At 37.3% G+C, this 23,858-nt stretch overlaps 2 protein-coding genes across 4 annotated transcripts in view; one reads left to right on the forward strand and one right to left on the reverse strand.

Moving 5' to 3' along the window:
• Positions 1–23: 23 nt before the first annotated feature.
• On the forward strand, positions 24–10,063 carry LOC139688545 (uncharacterized). 2 transcript variants are annotated; one of them, XM_071586083.1, is made up of 9 exons: positions 24–154; positions 279–349; positions 512–746; positions 833–958; positions 5,475–5,628; positions 5,714–5,873; positions 7,838–8,051; positions 8,914–9,042; positions 9,171–10,063. In XM_071586083.1, exons 2-9 carry the CDS (start codon positions 317–319, stop codon positions 9,359–9,361), a joined length of 1,242 nt encoding a protein of 413 aa, XP_071442184.1. In that variant the 5' UTR covers positions 24–154; positions 279–316; the 3' UTR covers positions 9,362–10,063. The 2 variants fall into 2 exon arrangements, with proteins under 2 accessions (XP_071442184.1, XP_071442183.1); XM_071586082.1 differs by having other exon boundaries at positions 24–349.
• Positions 10,064–10,341: 278 nt separating this feature from the next.
• gol (ring finger protein goliath) overlaps positions 10,342–23,858 on the reverse strand; it is a 281,319-nt gene continuing 267,802 nt past the window's right edge. For both annotated transcript variants that reach the window (XM_071586104.1, XM_071586103.1), the window contains 3 exons: positions 21,232–21,420; positions 17,853–18,015; positions 10,342–11,310 (listed from right to left, as the gene is read on the reverse strand). In XM_071586104.1, the coding sequence (XP_071442205.1) occupies positions 11,111–11,310; positions 17,853–18,015; positions 21,232–21,420 (552 nt within the window). In that variant the 3' untranslated portion in view covers positions 10,342–11,110. The remainder of the gene's footprint in view (positions 11,311–17,852; positions 18,016–21,231; positions 21,421–23,858) is intronic.

Consider the following 23,858-nt stretch of genomic DNA (forward strand, 5'->3'; position numbering starts at 1 on the left):
CTCAAACGATGATAGCCACAGTACCGTGGCCGGGTGGCTAGTTTGTTTACATGGTGGGTTAGTTATTAACAGGACCCGGTATATGCGCTGTTTATTATAATGATTTGATTATGGATCGTAGGAGCATCAAGAAAGGAACGGTTTTCTTTTTATTGTAAAACCACAATCATTTTATGCAACATTTCTCTTACAATTAGTCATCTTAATTTTGTTTATCGGCTTTACGAACATGGATAGTTTGCCCTTTGAAATGCTCGAGTACATGATGACTTTTGTAGATGGCCGTTCGTTGATCAGAGCGAAAGCTGTGTGCAAAATGTGGAAAGAGGTGGCTTCATTATTTGACCAGGTACTACATGCCTTAGTATCGTGACATTTAAATATTTGTCGAGACAGTATTGTCGGATTGTAAGGATAAATATTTTTTTCCGTCTATGAATTTATTATTTGGCTTTTATGTGTTTGCTTATGACAAAATTTACTTAACGTATTGATGCACCGTTTTTTACAGAAACAATCCCATTGGAAAAGTTTATGTTTCAAAGAAATATCACGTAGTGTCCTTCTGGAATTGACTATAAAGAAGTATCCGTACTGGCGACCAAATAGCGGAAATGATGAACAATTAAACTGGAAGGACCTTTACGTATCTTGGTTGCATTGGAGGGTTCTCAGTCGTTTCATGTACCACACTGACGTACTTTCGGAGCATAGGTCTTGTTGGGTTACATGCTTGAAGCTTGTTGGTGAGACAATGATTTTACTCTTTGGATTTTAAATATTTGATAGCAGTATGGCCCACTGTTTACAAATCAAAATGAAATATTTTCAGATGACTCCGTAGTGGTTGGATTGCATAATGGCGAAATCAGATCATGGAAATTAGCTGGTGATGATCCTTTTCTTTTGTCAAAACATCGTGCCAGGGTAACGTGTCTAGAAGTAATATCTGTTTTAGGTGAGATATGTGAATTGGAAACATAAAAGGTAGCATCATGCCAGTAAAATATTCCTTAAATTAGAGTGTTTAATTGTTTGTGAACATTGCAGCAATTATTATTACTATCCTAAACTTGAATGTGAATGGCTGGTAATAAGAAAATTCTTCCCAGAATCTTCCTTCTTCCAGGAATCGGGAAAAAGTTATATACCTTTATTCCTAATATCAGTTACATGCATAATTGCAAATAGCAACCTCTAGCACCCTAAAATACTATAAATTAGCATATTCATCGAATCAAACAATTGGAAAACAATTCAACTAAAATCAGCATCAATGACACAAATTCTTAAACCAATAATAAAAACATGCAGCTCGCTGAAAGCCTATCGAATGATCAGGTTGCTGTAGAATGTGAGAAAGAGCAGAAAATATAATGTTAATACTGCAAGGGTTGCTTCACATATTTTGATCCTTGACAACACTTAAGTCCTTTAAGCGCCATCTGACGTCTAACTGAAACTTCGACTCTTGTAACGCTAACTTTCTTCAGAGCATTTTGTCGTTTGATCATAACTTGTGTTGTTTGCAGCGACTCGAAAATTTTGTATCTGCGAATAAATAGAGTTCACTCATGAACACTTTCGTGCGATGATTTTTTTACGACTTCCGACGTGGATTATCAAGACAGGAGTGCATCGATCAACTTCCACTTCTGGCGATGAAGCCCCATTATTTACCACTGTGAAACGCTGGTTAAACGGATGCCATCATGGCTGCCGTTCGCTCAGCGACGAAAGTCGTCCAAAATCAGTTGTTCTGCCAGAAAACATCGATGCTATGCAAGAACTAGTGAAGAATGATCGTCATGTGACTTATCGTGAAATTGAGGCATTCTTGGGGATTAGTACGACGAGCATCAATAAGATATTGCATGAACATTTAGCTGTAAAAAAATATGCTCGCGTTGGATCCCGCATTATTTAACAAAAGCTCTAAAAGATGCTCGTGCTAATTGTTGCAAATAAATACTCAACAAATACAATCAATCGCGGTGCATCAAAAGCTGTGTATAACATCTACAAAGTTGAAGAATCTTGGATCTATGCGTATGAGCCTAAAACAAAACAGTAATCCACTGTATGGGATATTTCAAGACGAGGCAAATCCGACAAGAGATTCGTGCACGAAGCAGAAGATCGCATGTTTCTTCAAACTAACTGGATATGTGGCAACCGTACCGTTAGAGTAACGTAGAACCGTGAATTCTGAATGGTACACGAGCATCTGTTTGCCAGAAGTGAAATACGGAAAAATAAGTGGCAACGAAGGATCATCTTCATCATCTCTCATGTCGGCTGAAACAACTACCTATTTGACTGGCCAAAACGTTGAATCGGTGGGTCATCCTCCGTACAGTTTGATTTAGCACCAAATGATATTCGCGTTTATCGAGAAAAAATTGCTCGTCCAACGTTTTTCGGCGCCTGAAGAAGGTGTTGATGCATTCAAAAACCATGTTGTAGAGATACCTCAATGGGAGTGGAAATAGTGTTACGAAAATTGGTTCGAGCGCATGCGAAAGTGTATTGATTATCATTGAGAATACTTCGAAAAACAATGAAGTTATTTTCATCAATAAATTGCTGTTTTTTTCATTATTAGACTGAAAATATAAATAGCAAACCTCGTATGACTGATGGCTTGTGCAACTTATTTTAGTTACTAAGATCAGGGCTCAGAAATCATCCTCACATCAAGGACTTTCGCCATCTGTGATGGTCATTACAGTAGACTAATTTACCCCAGATGGTTATATTATACAGCGACAATTTTGATTTAGTTTCTATCATTGCAAAAATCTCTGGTTTGGCTTCCTTCTCATTTGTTTCCCAATCTTCTTGTCAGTTAAGTGGCTTTCTGACTGTAGTTTCTCTTCTCAGCAGTATATTTTCTGCTTCATTCTGTAGTTCGAAACATGAAGTATTTAATCCTTTTTGGTGTGAAATAACAAACCTTTTCTAGAATTTCATATTTAATTGGAGTGGCATATGCTAGAGTGATCTCTATTCTTGCTAGATATGTTATAGCATAATAACAATAATCTTAATTCATCAAAGAACTGCACTTGCCACTCTAGATGTCGTCAAAAGGAGAACTTAAATATACACACATTTATTACCATGGTGAAGAGATAATATGTATTATAATTTCACTCTTGAAAAGTCCAGTTCAAAATATTAACTTTAAGAATATTAGGGTTTGAAATCAACCAATCCTCAATTACGTTTTTTAACCTATTAGAGCTTGTCAGTCCTGCAGTATGGGGAAGTTTGTTATAGAATTATAAGGCAAGGTTATCTGACTGGTCGAAAGTTTTGAGCAATCTGCATTGGGTAATGTCAAACATATTTCTTGACCTTGTATTATGACTGTGCATATTGCCTCTTAATGCAAATTTATTTACATTATCTTTTACACTATTTGAGCTCAGGTAAACATACTATAATCAACATCTGTTAAAGACTGTCATAACTCTCAGCCTGACTAATAGTGGACGACAGTGATCGTGATGGCCAAAGCCGGTTATAATCCTAGCCGCTTTCTTTTGTAGCATAAGCAGAGCTTTGGTGTGCCTTGCGTGTGTCCCCAAAGCCTGAAGCCATAACTTGGTGACTTTGGAAAAAGACAAAATAAGCAAGTTTCAAGTGTTCCTCAGAAATACAGTATTTAAGTCTCCTGATTAGGGAGAGATTCTTGGGAAGTGTTTTTGGAGATTGCAGTTACATAACTTTTCCAGGGAAGATTAGAGTCAATAAAAAAACCCCAGGAGCTCGACAGCTTAAAGCTTTATCAACAATTCCAAGGTTACATATAAAATTTGTTTTTTCACAATTTAAAAATAGTTTATTAGCTGAGAACCAGTCACTAGATTGTTGCTTGTCTTTCAGTTCTTCATGTGCATGGTCAGGATTTTTACATTTATTTATAAAAGTAGTATCATCAGCATGTATGATCAATCAGCAGGTATGTAACTTGGTAATTCATTAATCATCAGCAGAAATAACACGAGGACCAAGTATATACCCCCACTGCATAGCTAGATATCAATGAGAGAATGCTTTTTCTAATCACAGTTATTGTATTTCTTCTTATTGACTTCTGTTAAGATGATATTCAGTTAAGTTGAATTGGTGACCAAGTTGCTTGTTCCACTATTAAGGAAAAGTTGATGCACACAAATAACCACAACAAAGCGAAAATAATTCCAAATGGGAATAATTTAATTATGGTTTGCATAGAAAATCTATGCATATTTGGCTTTTTCTCTTGAAGAGGTTCACAAAATGAGACACTCTCGATTACAAATAACACTACAGGCTCCGTACAATAAGTATCGTGACTGGTTCGCTGTGGCCTCTACACAAAGGAGCAGTGGATGGGGGTCCGACCAGTCGGCTCGGGAGTGGGGTCCCCCACCACTCAGGTGCACTTTAGTTCAGTCACCTCTGGATATGCATTAACGTACTGGGTTCAAATCGTGGAGACTACAGATATTTTTCAGTGGTATCCCGGTCCCTACTTGAGGTGCTAGGTGGAGATCACTTTGAGTGCATATGCCATCCATCGAAAGGTGCCAAGGGATCATTTAAACTACAGATCCCTTGGTGCCTTTTGATAAGAGTAGACTAACACTGGACTGGGTTTCTCTCCACTCTTCCTTGCCCATCCATCCCTGATGGTTCAAATGACCTCGGCTGTCGGTCGTCTCCCGAAAATGAATTCTATTTTGCATCTACTATGATTTGCACATTGTTCCATTTAAAGTGATTCACTTCTCATACCCTCACCCCTGGCAGCCATTGTATTCCTGTTGAGTGTGTGCTGGAAATAGTGGTAAGGGGCAGAATAGTGGATGGGCAAGGGAGGGATGGACGGAGAATGAACGCACTAGGAGCGCAATATTTAAGCAGGCAGCATATTGTAAGTAAATTGAAGAGGGTGGTGAGGGAAGCTGAAATATCATTTTAATTTTGTCCTCATTGCATTTCTTTCCAGGGAGCTTGTAATTCATCCTATACCATCTCTATATTCCTTTGAACATGATATCAATAAAACATTCTTCCAGGGAAACTGCATACAAGTTATGTTAAACTAGCAAATGTTTTATAAGAACTGTGCATTCAAAATGTCAGCTGTTTTTACTCAATTCATAGATAGAAAATTGTACCTGTTCTACTTGCATTGATTGAACGAATGAATGTTATTAATTTTTTTTTATATTTTATATGAAAATGAAACATTTCTATTACATCTAGCTATGGAATTGGTTAAGTGGTAGCATAAGAAACTGAAATTGCAGGATAGTTTGATGTGCAATATCTTTAGGCATAATTAAATCAATGCACTAAGTATTGAAATTGTAGTTGGATTAGATGAAAGCTGGAAGGTCGTCAGCTCACAGAGTACATCTACCCGAACTGAATCATTTTAATCTTTGATCATGTCTAAATAAGAATATTTTTCCTCAAAGATGGAAGAAAAGAAGCTAAAAGTGATAAGAAGCTGGATTACATACTATCTACTTCACATGACAGGGTTGTCAAAATATCCTACCTAATAGAAGGAGGCATGGCACCAATTTTTTTTGACATTTGTCACCATCGGCATTCTACAATTATGGTTAGGTATGAAAATTTACCATAGGAATTACAATCGTAGGATTCTTTTATCTTTTTGCTCATTTTACGGCTCATTTATAATCAATTTCAGGGCACAGCAAAGTTACTTTGCCACTCTGGATGAGAGTGGAGCTATTGGTGTGTTTGTTGTCTCTGCGCCAAATCTGGATGGTGTGATGCCATTGGTAAACTTCATTGCTTACTACCAACCTTGTGCACCAGTCCTATCTCTAGGCTTATGGGGAAGCAAGGTAATTGCATTTCTCTTCTACTCAAGCTTGACGTGATGCTTATCTAGCTGCCCTGTTTCATTTTGTGGCCACTTTGTGCATTCATGAAAGCAGCAGTTGGCTAATGTTAGGTCATACCTAATACCGTCTCAGGTGCATAATAATGTTCTGTATCTTTGGCCAGCTATACTTTTTTATGAGCTCATCAAAATTATAAAGCACCCTAGATAAATAGATAGTGCAATGGATAAGGGGGATATAATTCACAACAAGAGATGCTGCATTCATTAAATGATGAAAGCAGGAAACTATGAGGGTAGTTTGAAATGTTCTCGGAATCACCACCGGATGTCAGCACTAGTAGAATTAGTTTCCCGAGTAGTAATAGGTTATCCAATATGAGTAAACAAGTAATACGGTAGTGCTTTGGGAAGGGGCCCATTGGTGTGGACACCTCTCTGTTGACGTTCCCATGTAGTGATTTGTGAAGATGGAAAAAATTGAGATTCAAACAGTGATTGAATACTTCGTAAAGAAGGGTATGGAAGCAAAGGAAATTCATGCTGATTTTCAGAGCATTCTGGGGCACTCTGCTCCTTCATGCTCAACTGATGCCAAGGGCACAATTAAGTTTCAGTTTGGTCAAGACAGCTTAGATGATGGTCCGTGTGGTGGTCGGCCAAAATGTGCCACTACCCCAGGAATTATTGCAAAAATGCATAAAATGGTCATGGAGGATCGCCGACTGAAAGTGTGAGAAATCACTGAAGCTGTAGGGATGTCATCTGAATGGGCATATCACATTTTAACAGCGGAATTGGATATGAGAAAATTAATTTAATAATGGGTGCCACAACTTGGCCTAGGATCACAAACACATCGGAATGGAAATTTCCGATAAGTGTTTGACCCATTTAAGAGCAACCAACAAGGTTTTCTGCACTGGTTTGTGACAATAGTTGAAATTTGGGTCCACTACTATACCCCAAAGACAAAACAGAAGTCAAAGCAGTGGAAACATGTTGATTCACCACCACCAAAGAAAGCGATGGCAATAAAGATGATGCCTTCAGTTTTCTGGAATGCGAAGGGAAGTCTGCTGACAGATTATCTTCCTGCTGGTCAAAAAATTGCCGGACAATGCTACGCTAATCTCCTGGACCAATGATAGCAAAAGATGCACGAAAAAAGGCCAGGTTTGGCCAGGAAGAAAGTCAGCTTTCATCAAGACAATGCACACCTACCTTAAAGTCTTGCTGCCATTGCAAAATATGTGAACTAAGGTATGAATTGTTGCCACTTCCACCTTGTTTGGCTCCATCAGGTTTCCATCTCTTCCCCAAGCTGAATATTTTCCCCAGTGGATGGAGATTCTCTTCAAACAAAGAACTAACAGCTGAGGTAGACAGGTATTTTGCAGGCCTGTAGGAATCTAATTTTCGAGATGGGATCATGACATTGGAACATCCCTGGACCAAGTGCATTAGTGTACTGGAAGACTACATTGAAAAATAATAAAGTTTCTCTGAGGTCGTTTACTTCTAATCCATTCCAATAACTTTTCAAATTACCCTCATATAATGCTATTGGCCACATTGGACCGTGAAATACCCTGTAATAGCATTCTCTGTATGATTTTTTGAGGAATAAAACACTAACTGAGAAGAGCGAAAGTTGCATAAATACTAAATTATGGAAAAAATTGTATCACTCATCATATTACCAAAAGGATATAATTTCATGTTTATATTATTTCAACTATTAATCGTAAGAAAATGTGTGCTGAAGCAATTTATAATGATATAAGCATTATCAACTTATTGAAAAGTTCATGAGAATTTAAGAATTAGTGACAGGATGAAGTTTAGTGCTAGTGGTGGAAGTTTGACCAGAAATCTTGATGTAATGTTTTCTATGTCGTTTTTTCTTGTTAGGTTGACTTCATTTTTGAGAAATAATGAATTAGGTTTACCTTATCATTTCAGGTATCAGGTATGACAAAGAAAGGTTCAATTTTGGCTGCTGACTTCTTCAAAGGTGATGATACGATGAAGGTGGAGTGCACTCCAGAGAATGACACTGTTCATGTGACTGTTGTTGAAAATGCATCCTCTTATGTGAGTAAGGTCAATCATTATGAGGGAATAGAAGTATTACAATATTACCTTTGGAGGAGTAATATTTTCATATGGATCACAGGTAACTATTTTGCATTAAGTTAAGATTATTGTAATTGGGAACAAAAGAGATTATGCCTAAAATACCATAGATCATTCAAATGTCCAATGCTGATATGTATTTAGATGAAAGCCTAACCATATATGAGGGAGTTTGTCTACACTGCATTCATTAAAGGGAGAAGAGGGGAAACCAATAAGTAACATAAATGAAGCAAATATCCAAAGTCAAAATTTCCAGAGTATCTTAATTAGAAATACTGGAGCAGCTTGTGATTGGCAAAAGATCATCATGGCTATTTCACAAAAGGGAATAGCAAATTAGTTCTGAAACATAAGAATGAACAAAACAGCAGAATAAACAATATAAAGATGTAAGAATAAACGAAATAACTAGGCTCCAAAACAGATAAAATGGTCTTTCTTCTCTAGAAAATTCATGATTACAACCAATACAAGATTGAATAGTAGAACCACATGGATCAATGAATGCAAATGTGGCAATCCTATTATGAGCGAATCACATTCCCTTGAAGGTCCTAAACCCTCCTCCTGTCTCACTCCCCCAAGGCTGCTCACAGGGTGAAATGTACATGGGTGAATGTTTATGTCATCCTGCAAGACTCCTTAGTTTATTTTTATGCTCACTGTGAACTATGCAATGTCCACAATGTTTGTGCAAGTTTATTTATTATGTTCAGTTTGTCTATAGAATTGGTCAATTTGAAAACCATTATTGCAGAAATCTCTGATCTTGTCGATGTTAAATTTTAATGCTTTACAAAGGCTGCTTGTCAAAAGCTGGTGGTAATGTTATGAAAGCATTTCCTTTTAAGTAATCTGATGGTACAATTTATGTGAATTATGTTCTTTTTAACTTCCAGGTGATCATAATATGCTTGTATCTCTTAATGGAAATGAGTACCATGAGTACAATATAGAGAAGGTTCTAAACACTTATCCAAGGACAGCCTTGTTGTATGGGAACATGCTAATCCTTGGCATGGAGTCAGGTATGTACTTATCATTTTTGGGTTTTATCGATTGAGACAATCAAAGTGTGGTCACACTAGGTATGTTGTTACTCTTTGTAATGCCCTGGTAAGACTTTAAATTTATTATGTTTTTTCTTGAAATGCAGGTTCTGTTGTGATGTATTATTTTGAAACTCCAGAGGACCTTTTGCATTTGGATTTGCGATGTTATCATTGGCGACACCGTGTTGCAAATAAGCCAGTGATCAGTATGGATATTTGGGAGAAGTCATCAGGCCCCCTGCTGGCTGTCTTGAGTCATACTGATGTTCATCTCATTGAATGGTCATGTCATTAGGAAAATGTTGTCAATGGTGAAGTGGCTGTAGATAGCCATTTCCCAAAAACGTGGTGCCTCTCTCCCTCCATTCAGAGCACACACAATCTTGAAAGCGCCAGTCTTGCATTTGTTACTGAAGCCACCTCCTTGGGTGGTAATTTTTGCCAAAGTTATTAGACTATTGGCATATACCTTAGTGAATCATATGATCTCACCAAAAGTAAGTCTTCATTTATGTGAAAATTTTTTCTATGTTACAATTCTTATATTGAATATATGCTCAAGAAAAAGTTTTGGTTTTGTGCTTCAAAAGTGAAGCTGAATTTGAATTTCAGCAATTACAACACAAATGCATTCAGACATTTTAAATATATTTATCAGTTTGTATTATTATACATTCCTGTTAAAGATTAATATTTATATAAATTGAGAAAAGAAGGTAAATAAATTTTATTGTTCTTAATCGAGAAATATTTTTTAGTCTTCTCTATTGAAGTGGTCAAATTTGCAATATTGGATGATTTCACATCATTACAGTCTTAAGAGAACTGGAAGTCCTTTCATTGTTGACTAGTTGCTGTGATTTTCTCAAAAACATTACATATGTCGATGGGCTTTTTGTCAAACATTATACATCATAGTATGGCACAACTGTATTCAATAATTTTCAGTGAACTTCCTCAGTTGACATTTTCATTCAAATTAGGTGGGAAAACATCAAATAACATTTATCCTGAGGTTTTGTAAGTACTTTTAAAGACAGAAACCTTTCAAGCTTTCAAAATTGACCAAAGTTGATTTTTCAAGCTACAAAGGAAACAATAGATAAAACACATAAACAAAGCTACATGAGTTGAAAAAATATCTGGTTTTGCAACATAAAACATATATATAATTATATATATATATACATACATATATATATACATATATATATATATATATATATATATATATATATATATATATATATATATATATATATATATATAAACACACAGCAATGGAATGATTTTCATTGCATTATTAAAATGACACACAAATAATCATAAGTTATGCTCTTGAACACTGAACACAATGAACTTTTTAAGTCCTTAGTCTTTATCAAGAGTGGCAAGAGTCCTTATGATATTTAGCAAGGATTCCATGCCCTTACAAATATATATTATCAAGCATATGACATCTTGTTTTCATAACACTTTTTGGTAAGAGTATACACACCTGGCATACATTTTTTAAATGTCCATGCATATATTTACAATGAATTATACATTTCTGCAAAACTTAGATCACATTGGCAAAAAATGGAATGCATTTTGATCATGGTAAAATGTCCAACAAGTCAAATTGGTTTCTTAATGATATGAAGATTTTAAAATTATCAAATCTGTTCAGTATCCTCCCAGTTGTAGAATAAAAAAATATTTCAGTCACCTCAGAGACCATCAGGATGGTTTACAAATTTAGCGCAGTACTTCTGCGACCAATCTAGTCTCGTGACATGTTTTTGGATGCTTCAATCCTCCTCATCGGCAGCAGCAAATGCAGTCTACGTTACCCCTCTCCTTGTCAAAGACTCATGTTCAGGTCACTTTTAAAAAACACCTAAGCTAATATCACCACAATGTACACAGTACACGTCCCGGAAGAGATGTGTTAATCCCAGTGGTCTTTTCTGGCTTGTATTCTCAGGGAATTTTGTACAAAGAAAAATATTTTATTTCAGAAGTGGGTGTTACCCAATGTGGGCATTTGATATCAATTTGATCACTTCTTGCTACTGCAGTCCCCCTTCTCCACATCAGACAGTCCATTGGGTTCTGAGCATGGCTCAGGAGTTGTTTTGGAGTCTACTTCATTGGCTGAATCTTTGACTAGGGTTGTGGGAGGGAATTTTTCAGAATTAAGTGATATCCTGTCACAGGATATGGTGTCTTCTACTTGCCCCTCCTTCTGAAGTACTTCATCTGGTGGAAGAAAAAGAAATAATAATAATAATAATTTTATTTCCCCAATTGACAAGTACATAGTATGGTACAGAATATCATACAATTATGTAATCGTATAGGGTATATCGTATAAGTGTACATAAGTGTACACTTCAAGGGCATACTCATTATTAAGTATTTTTCATTGAACCAGATCACTGGCCACATATTTTGATAAACATCCTAAATATTTGGCGGCAGTGCACAACATAATTATTGGTTTGAATTAATTTTCTTCAGTTGCATCTACCTATTAATTATGAGCATTCAGGCTGTTAAAACATCTTAAAATACATTTAATCTAGAAAATTTATTGTTATTTTTATATAGCAATAAAATAAAGGGCAATAAAATTTACTGCATTTAAAAGGTTTACTCCATTTCTTGCAGTTGCATTTTTATTTAAATGTGAGTTTTTTCATGCTTCATATTCTCCCACCAAATGGTCACTAACACATAGGTACATGCATGAAACTAGTTCACTAAAATTTCAATATTCCATGCAGAGTATGTTAAAGAGAGCAAGCTTGGTTCGCCTCTTTCCCCAAACCAGCAATCTCTCTTAGGACACAGGAAGACACTAGCAATCTGCATAGACCACACGTGAATTAAATATTTAATTTCCCGCACATCCCAGCAAAAAGGCTACTTCACATCAATTCTTGATATCAAAAAGCTAATGCATTGGAAATAACCCTCCGGACTGAAACTTGGAGCACTGATCATCCCTGCTCTGCCTTTGTCCTCATCTTATTTTACTACCCACAGTCAAGGAAATTTATGAAATTCTTCAATACATTTAGTCAAAAAGCTTCAGTTCATAAAAATGACTGATGGATTTTAAGTTGAGCATGATGACTGGTACTAGGTTCTCACATTCAGGGTGCCATAGGTTTGGGATTCCCAAACTATGGTGTTTTTGCCTCTGCACATACACAGAGGCAAAGATGGTCTATCCGATGAAACAAGTAGGCACTCTAATCTGATGATGAAAGGGTGAGTCTGCTCTTGAAAATGTGTCCTTGGCATACAAATGAACATGAATCAACAAGTGACCCACAGCCAGTGAACCTGATTTGTGTGTCTAGGCCACTTGTATGTATGTATGTCTGTATGTGCAGCAGAATGCATTCATGATGCAGTGGGAAGATTCAGGGAAAAAATTGTGTAGTATATTTATATTTCAAACCCATATCGATGATGATCACAGCGATGTGCAACAGCATTATCGGGCCAGAAAATCTCTCACATATTTCCATAGCATTAGTGAGAAACGAAAGCAGTTTAAATAGGTAATACACATTTATTAATTTATCCTCATATATAATGGCATGATTTCTTGAATACTTCAGCAGTGAATTGACTGCCACCATACACAATGAATGGGCCTTGTACCAACTTCCAGTCTTTTTCCTCTAGGCACATAGTACTCTCAAGCCCACAATTTTTTCTGTGCCCTAGCTGGAAGAGCATCACAGCCTGCCCAGCCCCTTACAGGGAAGTCATTTCCCGAGAATAATTGCAGTGTTGCTCTTTTGGCGCTTAATACTCCAATAATCCACATGCCAGCACATCTGTCCAATTCTGTGCACTGAGCATCCATCCACCTTGGGTGGTGACAATCAAACCAAATCAAAATGCGTGCAGTTAGAAATGGGAAACTGAAAATTTCCCTCCACATACTTCCCCAGACAAATGAGACCACCTCCATTTCATTAGATTTGCCGTTTTTCATTTTGCTGTTGATAGATGACACTGAAGCTGCATGCTATAACAACAGCTGATGTCTACAATGGAGGAGAATGTGACAGGATCCGGAACTTGTGTGGATACTTGGAACAATTGCTAATGCTATTAAGTTCTTTATCATTTATTCATAGGGCATACACAGTTGTCTGTGATGTTGAAAACAAAGTTGTTGCAGGTTTGCCTTTGATTAAGTTCAATGAGCCACAAGTTTCAGCAGTCATACACAATATACACCTCACGAAGAGCCTCACATCCAATGCTAATACTAAGCAGCTTATCTTTCAGATGATTTCCCTTGCAGAAAAATTCCTTAACCACAGAAAACAATCTCTGATGGCATTGAATCAACTAACAATACAGTTTAAAATATCTTTTTTTGACAAAAATCATTGTAGTACAGGGCCAATATAATACAGGTCTGTTTTCGGGTGAAACATTCTTTTGCATGTCATTCAGGTGTAAAGGGCCAGAAAGAGAGAGAATGCAAGGATTGGTGGAATGGATTTCTTGACAATAATACAAAATGTACTACGAAACATATTAACTATCCCAGGCCAAACCTAGACCTAATGGTTGGAAGTCGAACACTCTGTCCACTGGGCCACCTATCTTTCCCTCCTTTGTCTTCGAACCTTTACGGTGACATCTCAGTCCAGCACCGGAATACTGGCGGCAGCTTCCCTTAATAGCTGCACCCACCTTCTGGGGTGCTTTTGATGGGAAATGTGGCACTATATCACCTGACCTATGATGGGAGGGGAAGGCAGGAACTAAGGGCAATGTCAAATCGGAGTTTAATGGGCAGCCTCCACCAGCCCAGTCTTCAGATGAAAGGCAAGCTATGAAGTCATTTGAAAAATATCTAGCTGCCTTTTTTCATGTGAAGTGCTTGGTCTCCGTTTCATCTTTTATCACCTTCTACACATTTTATCAGCTGGTGTTGGCCACTTTTACAAGCACGTAAGGATTTCATATGTTGTTTTGATACGGAGTTACTCAGTCACTCTCGACACTTTTTGAGGGCTAGCTAATAGTGATGCTAGTCTTGTGTTGGAGAAGAAAGACTTTTGATTTAGCGAAAAAGTTTGACATTATTCAGACCTTCAAAAGGGATAATGGGAATTAAACTAAAAACCACTACGATGCCGAGTTGCCATCTTCGCTCACCATTTTAAAGAGCTGAGAGAAAATTAGGTCAGCTTTTATACACATCTCCTATGATGAGAGGTGCTTGTCATGTTCACATTCTGGGGTACCTTCACTCAAGAGCTGACCACTCGTGGGGAATGAATTGCTCACTGATATTGTTTAATCTCTTTTCCATACAATTGATTAGTTATGATTTGCTCAGTTTATCTACTTTTTTGAGGATACAACCAGCTCATAATTGGTGACCCCATCACAGTGATACAAAAAAATGAGGTGGGCATGAAGGTGATATGAGGGCAGCGCTAAGAGAGAAGTTAGAAGTGAAGATGAGAATGAAGGAAAAGAGAAATGTTATCATGGAATGAAGAATTAGAAGAAGATTATGACAATGAGGACTGAGAGGATAAAGGGGAAAGAAGAACAGTGAAAGAGAACTGTTTCTCAAAGCTACAAGTCAAGTCACAAGTCCACTGAGAACAATCTTTAATATATGGTAAAATTTTCATTTTTAACATTCTGTGTATGCAGGCAAGTGATAAATGCTGCACCATTTTTTAGCATCAGCAGACTCCAAATGTGCAAATTGTAAGACTCATAAACTAATTTGTAACTTTGAGAAACAGGTTCCAGTTAGATATATTGGTGAAAAGATACAAATGAAATGAAAAATTAAAACCCACTAAAAATCTTTTATAAGGATATTTATGTTCATTTATTTTCCCTAATGCCTGATGGTTATTTAATAAAGCGGTAAGCAGCATTTCCTAATCAACAGATGCACCGCCACACCAAGAATAAATCAGCTCTGGGCTTTGTGAATTCCCATTTGATACACTTTGCTTTATGTTCAGAAGTTTATGGCAAACCGTGAATCAAGATGTGCTAAATACTATGCACTTCACTGAGTCTTATTCACAATCCACTTATGGCATGTGTGGGTTGCGGTAGTCCAGTGGGTAATGCGTTGGTCTGCTGACCAGAGGGTCCTGGGTTCAATTCCCGGGCAAGGCACTCTGTACACCTGCAGCTCCACCCAAGCTAGAGTGATTTTTCGGGTACCAGATCTTCCTGGGAAACCATAACCGGCACAGGGAAAGGAACTGGCTCTCCTACCCTGATGTGTGAATTTTTACACGCCGTATAGGGCTTAGTACTGGGGGATCTCTACCATCACCTACTAAACAGACCTTCGGGTTGATTACTGGGTTTATGGCATGCATTTCTTTTACAGGTGCTTTTGAACATGCTCTAAGAAGTTTAAAGGCACAATAAAGAGCTGTCGAATTCTTGCTGGAAAATTTCCTCACTGTTACTTGAATCTGTAAAGCTTCTGCCCTTACCATGCTTACATATTATGTGCAAAAGAGTACTAATCTGGGAAAACAGTTACTCATTCCCTAAAAATTGCCCTACCAATAATAACTCAACACAAAGGAAAAATGACTTGTACTCCTTTCCAGTTAATCTGAAAAAGACTACCTAGGTGAGAGACGAAATGATTTGATTGGGCAGTTGAAAGAGGGAAAATAGGCAGGGTTAACATTTGATGATGGGTCCTGGCAAGCTTCGAAAATCCATGGGCAGGTCTGCTGACTGCCACAACTTGCTGGCTCTCTTCTCATCTGCTGTGTATGATTATTGCCTGAAAAATCCCCACTATCCCTCCATCTCACCTTGCAAAGCCATAAAATATCTATAGTTCCTCTCTCCATCTGCAAGTTAATATTTTCTAATATCCCCATGTACAACATAGTCCTAACAGTTCAAGTTCCTATTCAAACTGGGCAGGATTTATGGGCTCCTAAAGTAAGAACAAGACTAGATCTACGAAGTCTGACTCCCGTTTAATAATCTCAACTCTTCCTGGAAATACTGTCAAGTAATGTAAAATTATCAAGATTTAGAATGGTTTCACTTCAGGATAAACAAACAAGGCAAAATATCTATGAAGACAATCCTCAGGCTAAGAGTGATATAAAATGCTTCCAAATAATGAAAAATTTTTATTAGCATCAATTATACTTTTTCAGAAAGTACTCTATTTCCCACCCCATGAGACGCAGGGGTGTATAAGACGCACCCTGATTTTTCAGGTTCGAATTAACAAAAAAAATATTTTGATCGAACAGAAAGGATTAAAATATTTTGATGTTAACACTTAATATGAAGAATATTGAATTGCTGCATTAAAAAATTAGCTGCTACATGTGAATCAATATTCATCCATCGTAGAATGCTATAAATTTGTAATCACTGCTGCTAAATCATTTCTGCAGTTATTTTCATTGGGGTTTTCCCATTCTTCACTCACAATGGCATTTTCACTTCCATGTAGCACATCACTAATTTCAAATTTTTAAAAAGACAATATATAATATTAAGATGGTCTCACTTGAAAACCTTTCACCAGTGCTTTTTCGATCACAAACACCCAGAAATCGATGGCCGTTTCATTCTTCCCATCGGTGTGATGTCATGAGTTGGTGCCTTGTAACCTATCTTTCAAATTCAAGCGGCAGTTTTTGTGCTGTTGTAGATCTGTCACGTATGCACTGACCTTTTCTCTTCATCAATCTCTTGCACTATAGCAATGTCCCATTAAAATCAGTCATAGGCATATCCAGTCTCTTATTTTTTTTGCTTCCATTGAAATCATTTTTGTCGAAACAGTAATCACATTCTTCCTGTGATCTATTATACAGTTCTTAACTTATTCCTCAAGGTCTGGCCATTTAGGAATCTAAATATTTTCACTCAACTGCATTTACTAAATCCACCTTCAGCTCTCTCTGTTCTTGTATCATCTTCTCAGTCGGAGTGTGGCTAAAATGCTTTTGAGCTGCCCTGCTTCTGTGTTCTAGAGCATAATTCTTGAATTCAAGCATAAATGGAATACTGTGAGACATTTTCTCTTAGGATCCCATGAGAGTATTAGCAATCAAACTTTTTATGAAATGCTTAGTTTCTCTTACTATTTTAATGTTATCAACATTTGTATTAAAAGCAACCATTTTCTGTGGCTTTACAACACTCTCATACTACTTAGGGTTGACCGGCTGTAGTCACAGACTTTATCAGGAGAAATACAATGTATGTATGTCTTGGCTGAGGGGTGGCATCCCCGTTAGCCCGATGCATATTGTTTTGTGGCAGCACCACTTGTGAGATGAAACTAAATGCACCACATTCTATACGGTTACAATTAATTTTGGAATTTTTTTAGGAAGTACTTCCAACAAAATATTAAAACTGTTGTTTACTACTGACTCAAAATGATGATATCATCAGCATTTGTAATCAAGGCAAACATTTTCTATGCCTGATGCTGGAAAAATTCTTGATAGTAAGTATTTTTTTGGGGAATTGGCTTGGTCAAAGACATATGTACCCGACTATCCCCAGCCCATAAAATGAGGCTAATTTTAGAGGAAATTTAGGAGGGAAAAAAGTGTATTTTTAGGGACAAGAAATACGGCAAATGGTTCACCAAGGTTTCAGTTATACACATAGAATAGATGTGTGGCTGGAAAAGTCACTTATTCAGACCATTCTTACTTGAAATTATTTTCTCAGAACCATTCATTCAGATCCCAAGCAGAAACCTAATTTATGATCTAGATTACCTTTGTTAGATGACTTTGAGACCTTTTCGGAAGATGAAAGACTATTGGACGGAACAGTGTCTATTTCAGACACTACCATGTAGTTGCAATGCACATGGCCCAGAGATGGAGTGAATTCATCAGGAGAGGGTGCTCTGCTGCTAACTACTTCGCTGGACACAACCTGTGCAGACATGACAAAAAATATTAATTTGATTGGGTGTTTGCAGATTATCTGAGGAAGTTTATGGCCAAACAAGTGAGTAGGGAATTCAGAGTGCTCCACAAAGGCTGCTTTGAAAAACACATTACATAATTATGTTAGGCATATTGGGAGTGCCACAAGGGGCACTTAATTACCTATACTGATAGTCTTGATCTGTTGAACATGGTATGATCCAATATATGATACTGATATTCATCAACTGAAGGGGAGATTGCACGATCAACAATAAAAGCAAAGGGTAAATTAAGGAGCTATGTTACCTTAAAATAAAAAGATCCATTAATTTTTTTTAAATGGGTGATTCATTTTAGAGTCCAATAAAAGTGACTTTATTGCCACCAATGATCAAAGAAATGCTTGCATATGCAAAGTTTTAGGTGAGATATGCAAAATTTCCCTATTATTAATTCCTTCACAATATTGTATCATAATATGCACTTGCTTATGAAATGTAAATCTTTATGCAGACAGAAAATAAAATATTTAGTTATAATTCCACAATTTACATATGAACATGATATGACATTTGTTTTGATATATCAATGTCATCATCCAATGTGCTATATTTTTAACATATGACCAAGACAAACAAAAATAATGTGGAGGAATGGGGGAGGGGGGTGAGGTTGAAGAGAGGAGGGGCTAGGAGACATCAGGCATGAGGACGGGGGGAGAGAGTCCAGGGGGAGGCAGGCAGTTGGTTGCGCCACCAATTCCCCAGGATTGAACCGAACCTGCCTGCCGGGATAGGGCCTGGCCCTCATACTGTGGCTTCACAATTCTTACAACAACTTGCATCTGACTGCAAGGTGCCCATGCTCCGGCAAAGTGCACATTCAAGCATCTAACTGCCCACTGCATCACTGACCATTGCAACACAAAAATTCCCTCAACACATTGATTGAACCCCCCCCCCCCCCCCAAATCACCTGCAAATCATCTCCAGTTGGAACTTTTACAACAGTGTAGCAAAATGTTTTGTGTCATGTACCTCCAAAAATAAAAAAAAACTGTGGAAACTACCGAGGCTAAGAAATATAGGTGGTGGTGTACAGTCCACCCAAAAGCTACCTTAAACAGTAGACTACCAGATAAAATAAATTATTCCAAAGTATTCTTGTCAAAGACTCTCTTCATCTGGCAAAAGATATAAAAATCAAAGAGAATCTTCTACTTACTGTGGTCTCTGAACCACATGAATTACTGACACTGAACTTCACACAATTATTGTCTGTTTGACAGCAAATTCAATGTATTCAATGGTTTCTGGCTCAACTTTGCAGAATTTCATCAGCAAATTCTATGCACAACCCAAAGGACTCCCCACTATTCCTGCTCTTATCAGAAATCTTAAAGGTATTATTTGAATCTAAATTGTTCAGCAAAAAATCCTCTCCCAGCTCAAATAGTATTTCCTCACACCAACATGCTGATGATGCTTTTTGCATATGGGGTAGAACACCAAGACATAAATGCCATTCTAATCTTTTTAAATTCCATCCATCCTGCCATTAATTTCATTTTGGAATTAGAAAAAGATTGCAATTTAAATTTCTTAGATCCCACCATATTGTAAATCAAATCAATAGCACACCAGGATCTAGTCTCTACAGAAAATGCAACTAACACCAACCATGCCATACATGTACCTTCTAAACACCACCCTTCCCAAAAAAGGCTATTTTATACACCTTGGTTCACTGCTTTGTATGCCTCTCCATTATCACCCAATTCCCTCTTCCAAGAACTGAAAACCATAAAAGGAAATGCCAATGGTTGCCGCAATGTTATCAGTGACCATATCTAGTAGAGGGAAGAGAAAAAAATGGCTGCCTGAAATATCTACTCTTTTACACCAAAAGATATGAAGGACATTTCTTTACTACAAGTCAATCTGTGTATTTAGGCACTATCAGCTCTAAAATTGTGAACCTTTCAATTAAATATAATTGAAAATTAGCATTTTATGTCTTTAATGCCCTGTCCTTTTTCCTAAAGAACAATCTTGACAGTTGAGACCCATTTTCAAGCCAATGAGTGCACATATTCCACTGGGGATATTGCAATGTGATGGGCACAACAGTGTATTGCAGAAGGACTCGACTTAATTCCCATTTCATTGGTACCAAAGTGTCTTCACTCATAAATATCCCTCCTCCCATCTCACATTATATCTTTATGAAATGAACCACAATTCAAGCGTCACACAAACAGTGCTCCACTTCCATAAACAAGGCAAAAAGTTAGTCATCCTAAAAGAAATTGCGATGGTGCTCTACAGCAAAGACCCTTCAACATCCATCATAAATGCATATATTTTTCTCTTCTCACCTCCGTGTCTCCTCACATCTCCCACTTAACACACTTCTGCATACCATGTGACTTTCACAAATCCTACAAGTAGCAGTTTTAGGGGAAGCGACCTATAGCTGAGGCCATTTGTGCCATTAGGGATGGACAGGAAAGGATGAAGAGTGGTCCACTCATAACGAAAGGTGTTAAGGGGTCTGCAGCGTAGAATCCAATCTGATGGATGGCAGCATACTCACTCAAAGTGCCCTCCACAAAGCACCTCAAGTATGGATTGAGATACCACTGAAAAATATTTGCCACCTTTGGGATTCAAACCTGGGCCCTCTGGGCGGGAAGCCATTATATTAGCCACTGCACCATCTCGATCCCTCCAAAGCCTACAATGTAAGCACCAAACAACATTTTGTAACTGTCTCCGCCTGCCTTCCAGCCATCACCCTAAGCTAATGCCTGCCTAGTAACTGTTGTTCCCAACCTCTCCCCATTGCCTCTCTCCTCACCCTCATCCTCCCCTTCCATTCTTATTTCTGTTAAATGTTAAAGGCTATCTGTAAATAAAGATGACACACTGAATGATTTGGTTAAAATGACAAAATGTGTGCCATGCTCTTAAATGGATCATGATATTTTTTCCTCAGCATTTTATTTCTGTCAACATAAAGATTGAATTTCTCAAGTTAAGACTTTTACATTAAATATCTCAATGCCTTTGAATAATTAGAAATATTGAGGATTGATTAGGGTACAGTGGACAGTAGACAACATCAAAGAGTAGAAGAGCATTGATTATTCTGTCTGTCTAAAAATTAGGAAAAATGTTTTCAAAGTAATTTTAATGTGACTATGAACATTGAAACACACCTGCTCCTCAGATTCAGACTGACTATTTGATATAGGATTGCTTTGGCCTCTTGAATGGCCTCCTTCTGGTAGCATGGCCACAGCACCAACGGCCACAACAGCTGGTGAGGATTGCTCATGGCTGTCAGTGGACCCAATCACAGCTTCATCCATGTCTATATGTAAGATGCTCTCTTGGCTACCAGTGAACTAGGGAAGGAAATAGACATGTGAAATAATTATTCACTTACACAGATGAAAAACAAAAGGTGAATCAGGTAATTCATAATGGTTAAATTTGCCTGAATAAAATGGCATATGCATATCCATTTTTAGTTTTAAAATTCTCTCTTCACCATTTTATGGACTCAAATCCTATTCCGTTTTACTAATCCCAAGGTTAAGAACATGCCAAACATTAATGACACATTACTCCAAGATGAAACTAATAACAAAATTAAGAAAGGTAATATTCTTGACAAAGCAATCAAATATTTTTACGAAGGATGTCTCTTTAAAGAAAAAGTTGGGTCAGAGCCAGGGTTTGACATCAGGTGGAGTGAATTTGATAAAAGGGACAAACAAAGGCATTTGAATCAAGATTTGACATGGCTGGAGAGTCTGTAATCACACTATGGCCCTTAGGTGCTTTTTTGGAAAAATTTTCTCCAGGGGAGTCAATGACAACCAAATAATCCTAACAATTTTCCACAAGTTTCAATTGTTAGGATTGATATGCTACACATTTCCAGAAGAAAAAAACAATTCCAATTAATTTTGAATCGTATATTAGAGATAACATTTAATGATAAAATATAAATCTAAAGCATCATTTTTATATTACTTTTCAAAACCACCACTACATCCCCTATGTTATGACTAAATTGACCAAAGCGTCTTCCCCTCAAAGGGTGAGATGACTACAATGGATTCTGGATGGTTTGCTTTGTGTGACATGCAGGATTTATTTTGAATGTTGCCCATTATTTTCATTCTTGAAGATAAGTCTTTTCTGTATCATTTTTGTAATCAACTTTGGTAGTGGAAAACGATTTAATTATAACCAGGAGTTGAATTTTTTGCCACAGTGATGGACCTTTTGATCTCTTTGGGTGTTTTTTTGTTGCTTTTGGACATTATTACTACATGAATGTGATAGTCAAGGCTATCAAATGAAAGCACATATTACTCAAACAAAGAGTATACCTAAATGGAATCATCAATGCAGTCATTGATACAATACATTGTCCATTTTTAGAGTAAAAACAAAGTTCCATGTAAAAATTTTGCATGAAGTGCATCTGCAATTAGGGCAATTGGATTCTGTCAAAAATTCTAAATAATAACAAATCCACATTTAATGACATTCATGTGAACCAAAGGAAAGCAAAAGGACCAATCATAGGTCTCCACAGACAATAGATTCTAACTGCCAATCTGAGCAGGAGTCACAGTTGCAAAATACCTCGCAGTAGGAAGGCATGATTCTAAAATTACTCCTATTCAAAATGGTTGGACATTATGGGATTCTGAAGGTTCTGTGGCATCACATGGAATGTGAGAACAGGTCCCTAGGCTGCAAATCCCAAGAGATACTAGCATTTTGTTTAACATCATGATGGGAATTCATAGAGGGAGTTGGGAGTAGCTTGCCATTCATGATGGGCAAGCCGCTTTCAAACAGTGAAATTATGTATGCATCAACACTGCCGTAAACCCCTCATTGTAATACCCCGTTTATCACAAACTATCTTGGTGGTATGAACCATTTTGATGCAAATTTAAGTACCTTATTAGCAAAATGACAGTAGTTCACGATAAAAAACTTTCCACGGTAAAAAACAGTACAATAAAGCCTGGTCTTCTAGGGAATTTTGCATTTCCCCTCAAATTTGGCACCAAAACAAGGTAATGTGAGACTTCAATCATCTGTGTGACTCATAAATGCACTCATTTTGTAGGGGCCTGTCCAGAGTGTAATGAGATTCAATCCTGAGGAAAAAATGTCTGAAACTTTTTTGGAAACCTACATAAGGTTAATAATGGTTTAGGTTAATAGAGTTCAAAATATGACCCATGAGCATCTTCACACCATTTCCAGTTTGTATGTGAAGCTTGGTATATCTCTTGGATGGCAGAACCCAGAAATTCCTTGATGGTGTTTATTTTTGAAGTGCATTACTGCTCTGTATATAGACTCACAATGATGTCCTTCCAGGGCATGCTTAATTTAGGGTAAGAAGAAGAAGAAGTCACCTGGGGCCAGGAGAGGATTGTAGGGTGGCTGAGACAACATTGCAATGAGGTGCCAAAAAATCCCTCACTTGTAGCGATCTCTTAGTGGATGCAAAGGGCCCCTTTCCTCAAGTGATTAAACACTCCCATGCAAAATGCAGGATTGACAGCTTGGTACAGAGAAATTCATTTTAGGTAGCCCACTTCATGTTGAAAAAGAAAATGGGCATGGATTTGGTTTTTTATTTGCTCACTTAAGACCTTTTTAGGATGAGGAGACTCTTTTGGGCACCACTCTGCACTTGGTCTTTTGGTCTTCAGGTCATACTCAAAGATCCAAGTTTCTTCACCTGTTATCACTGTTCATTCTCACTTCACTTTGAACATACTCCAAAAGTTCACGGGAAATCACC

The sequence above is a fragment of the Hetaerina americana genome, unplaced genomic scaffold (assembly GCF_022747635.1).
Source record: "Hetaerina americana unplaced genomic scaffold, ioHetAmer1.1.p SCAF_20, whole genome shotgun sequence".
NCBI lineage: Eukaryota > Metazoa > Arthropoda > Insecta > Odonata > Calopterygidae > Hetaerina > Hetaerina americana.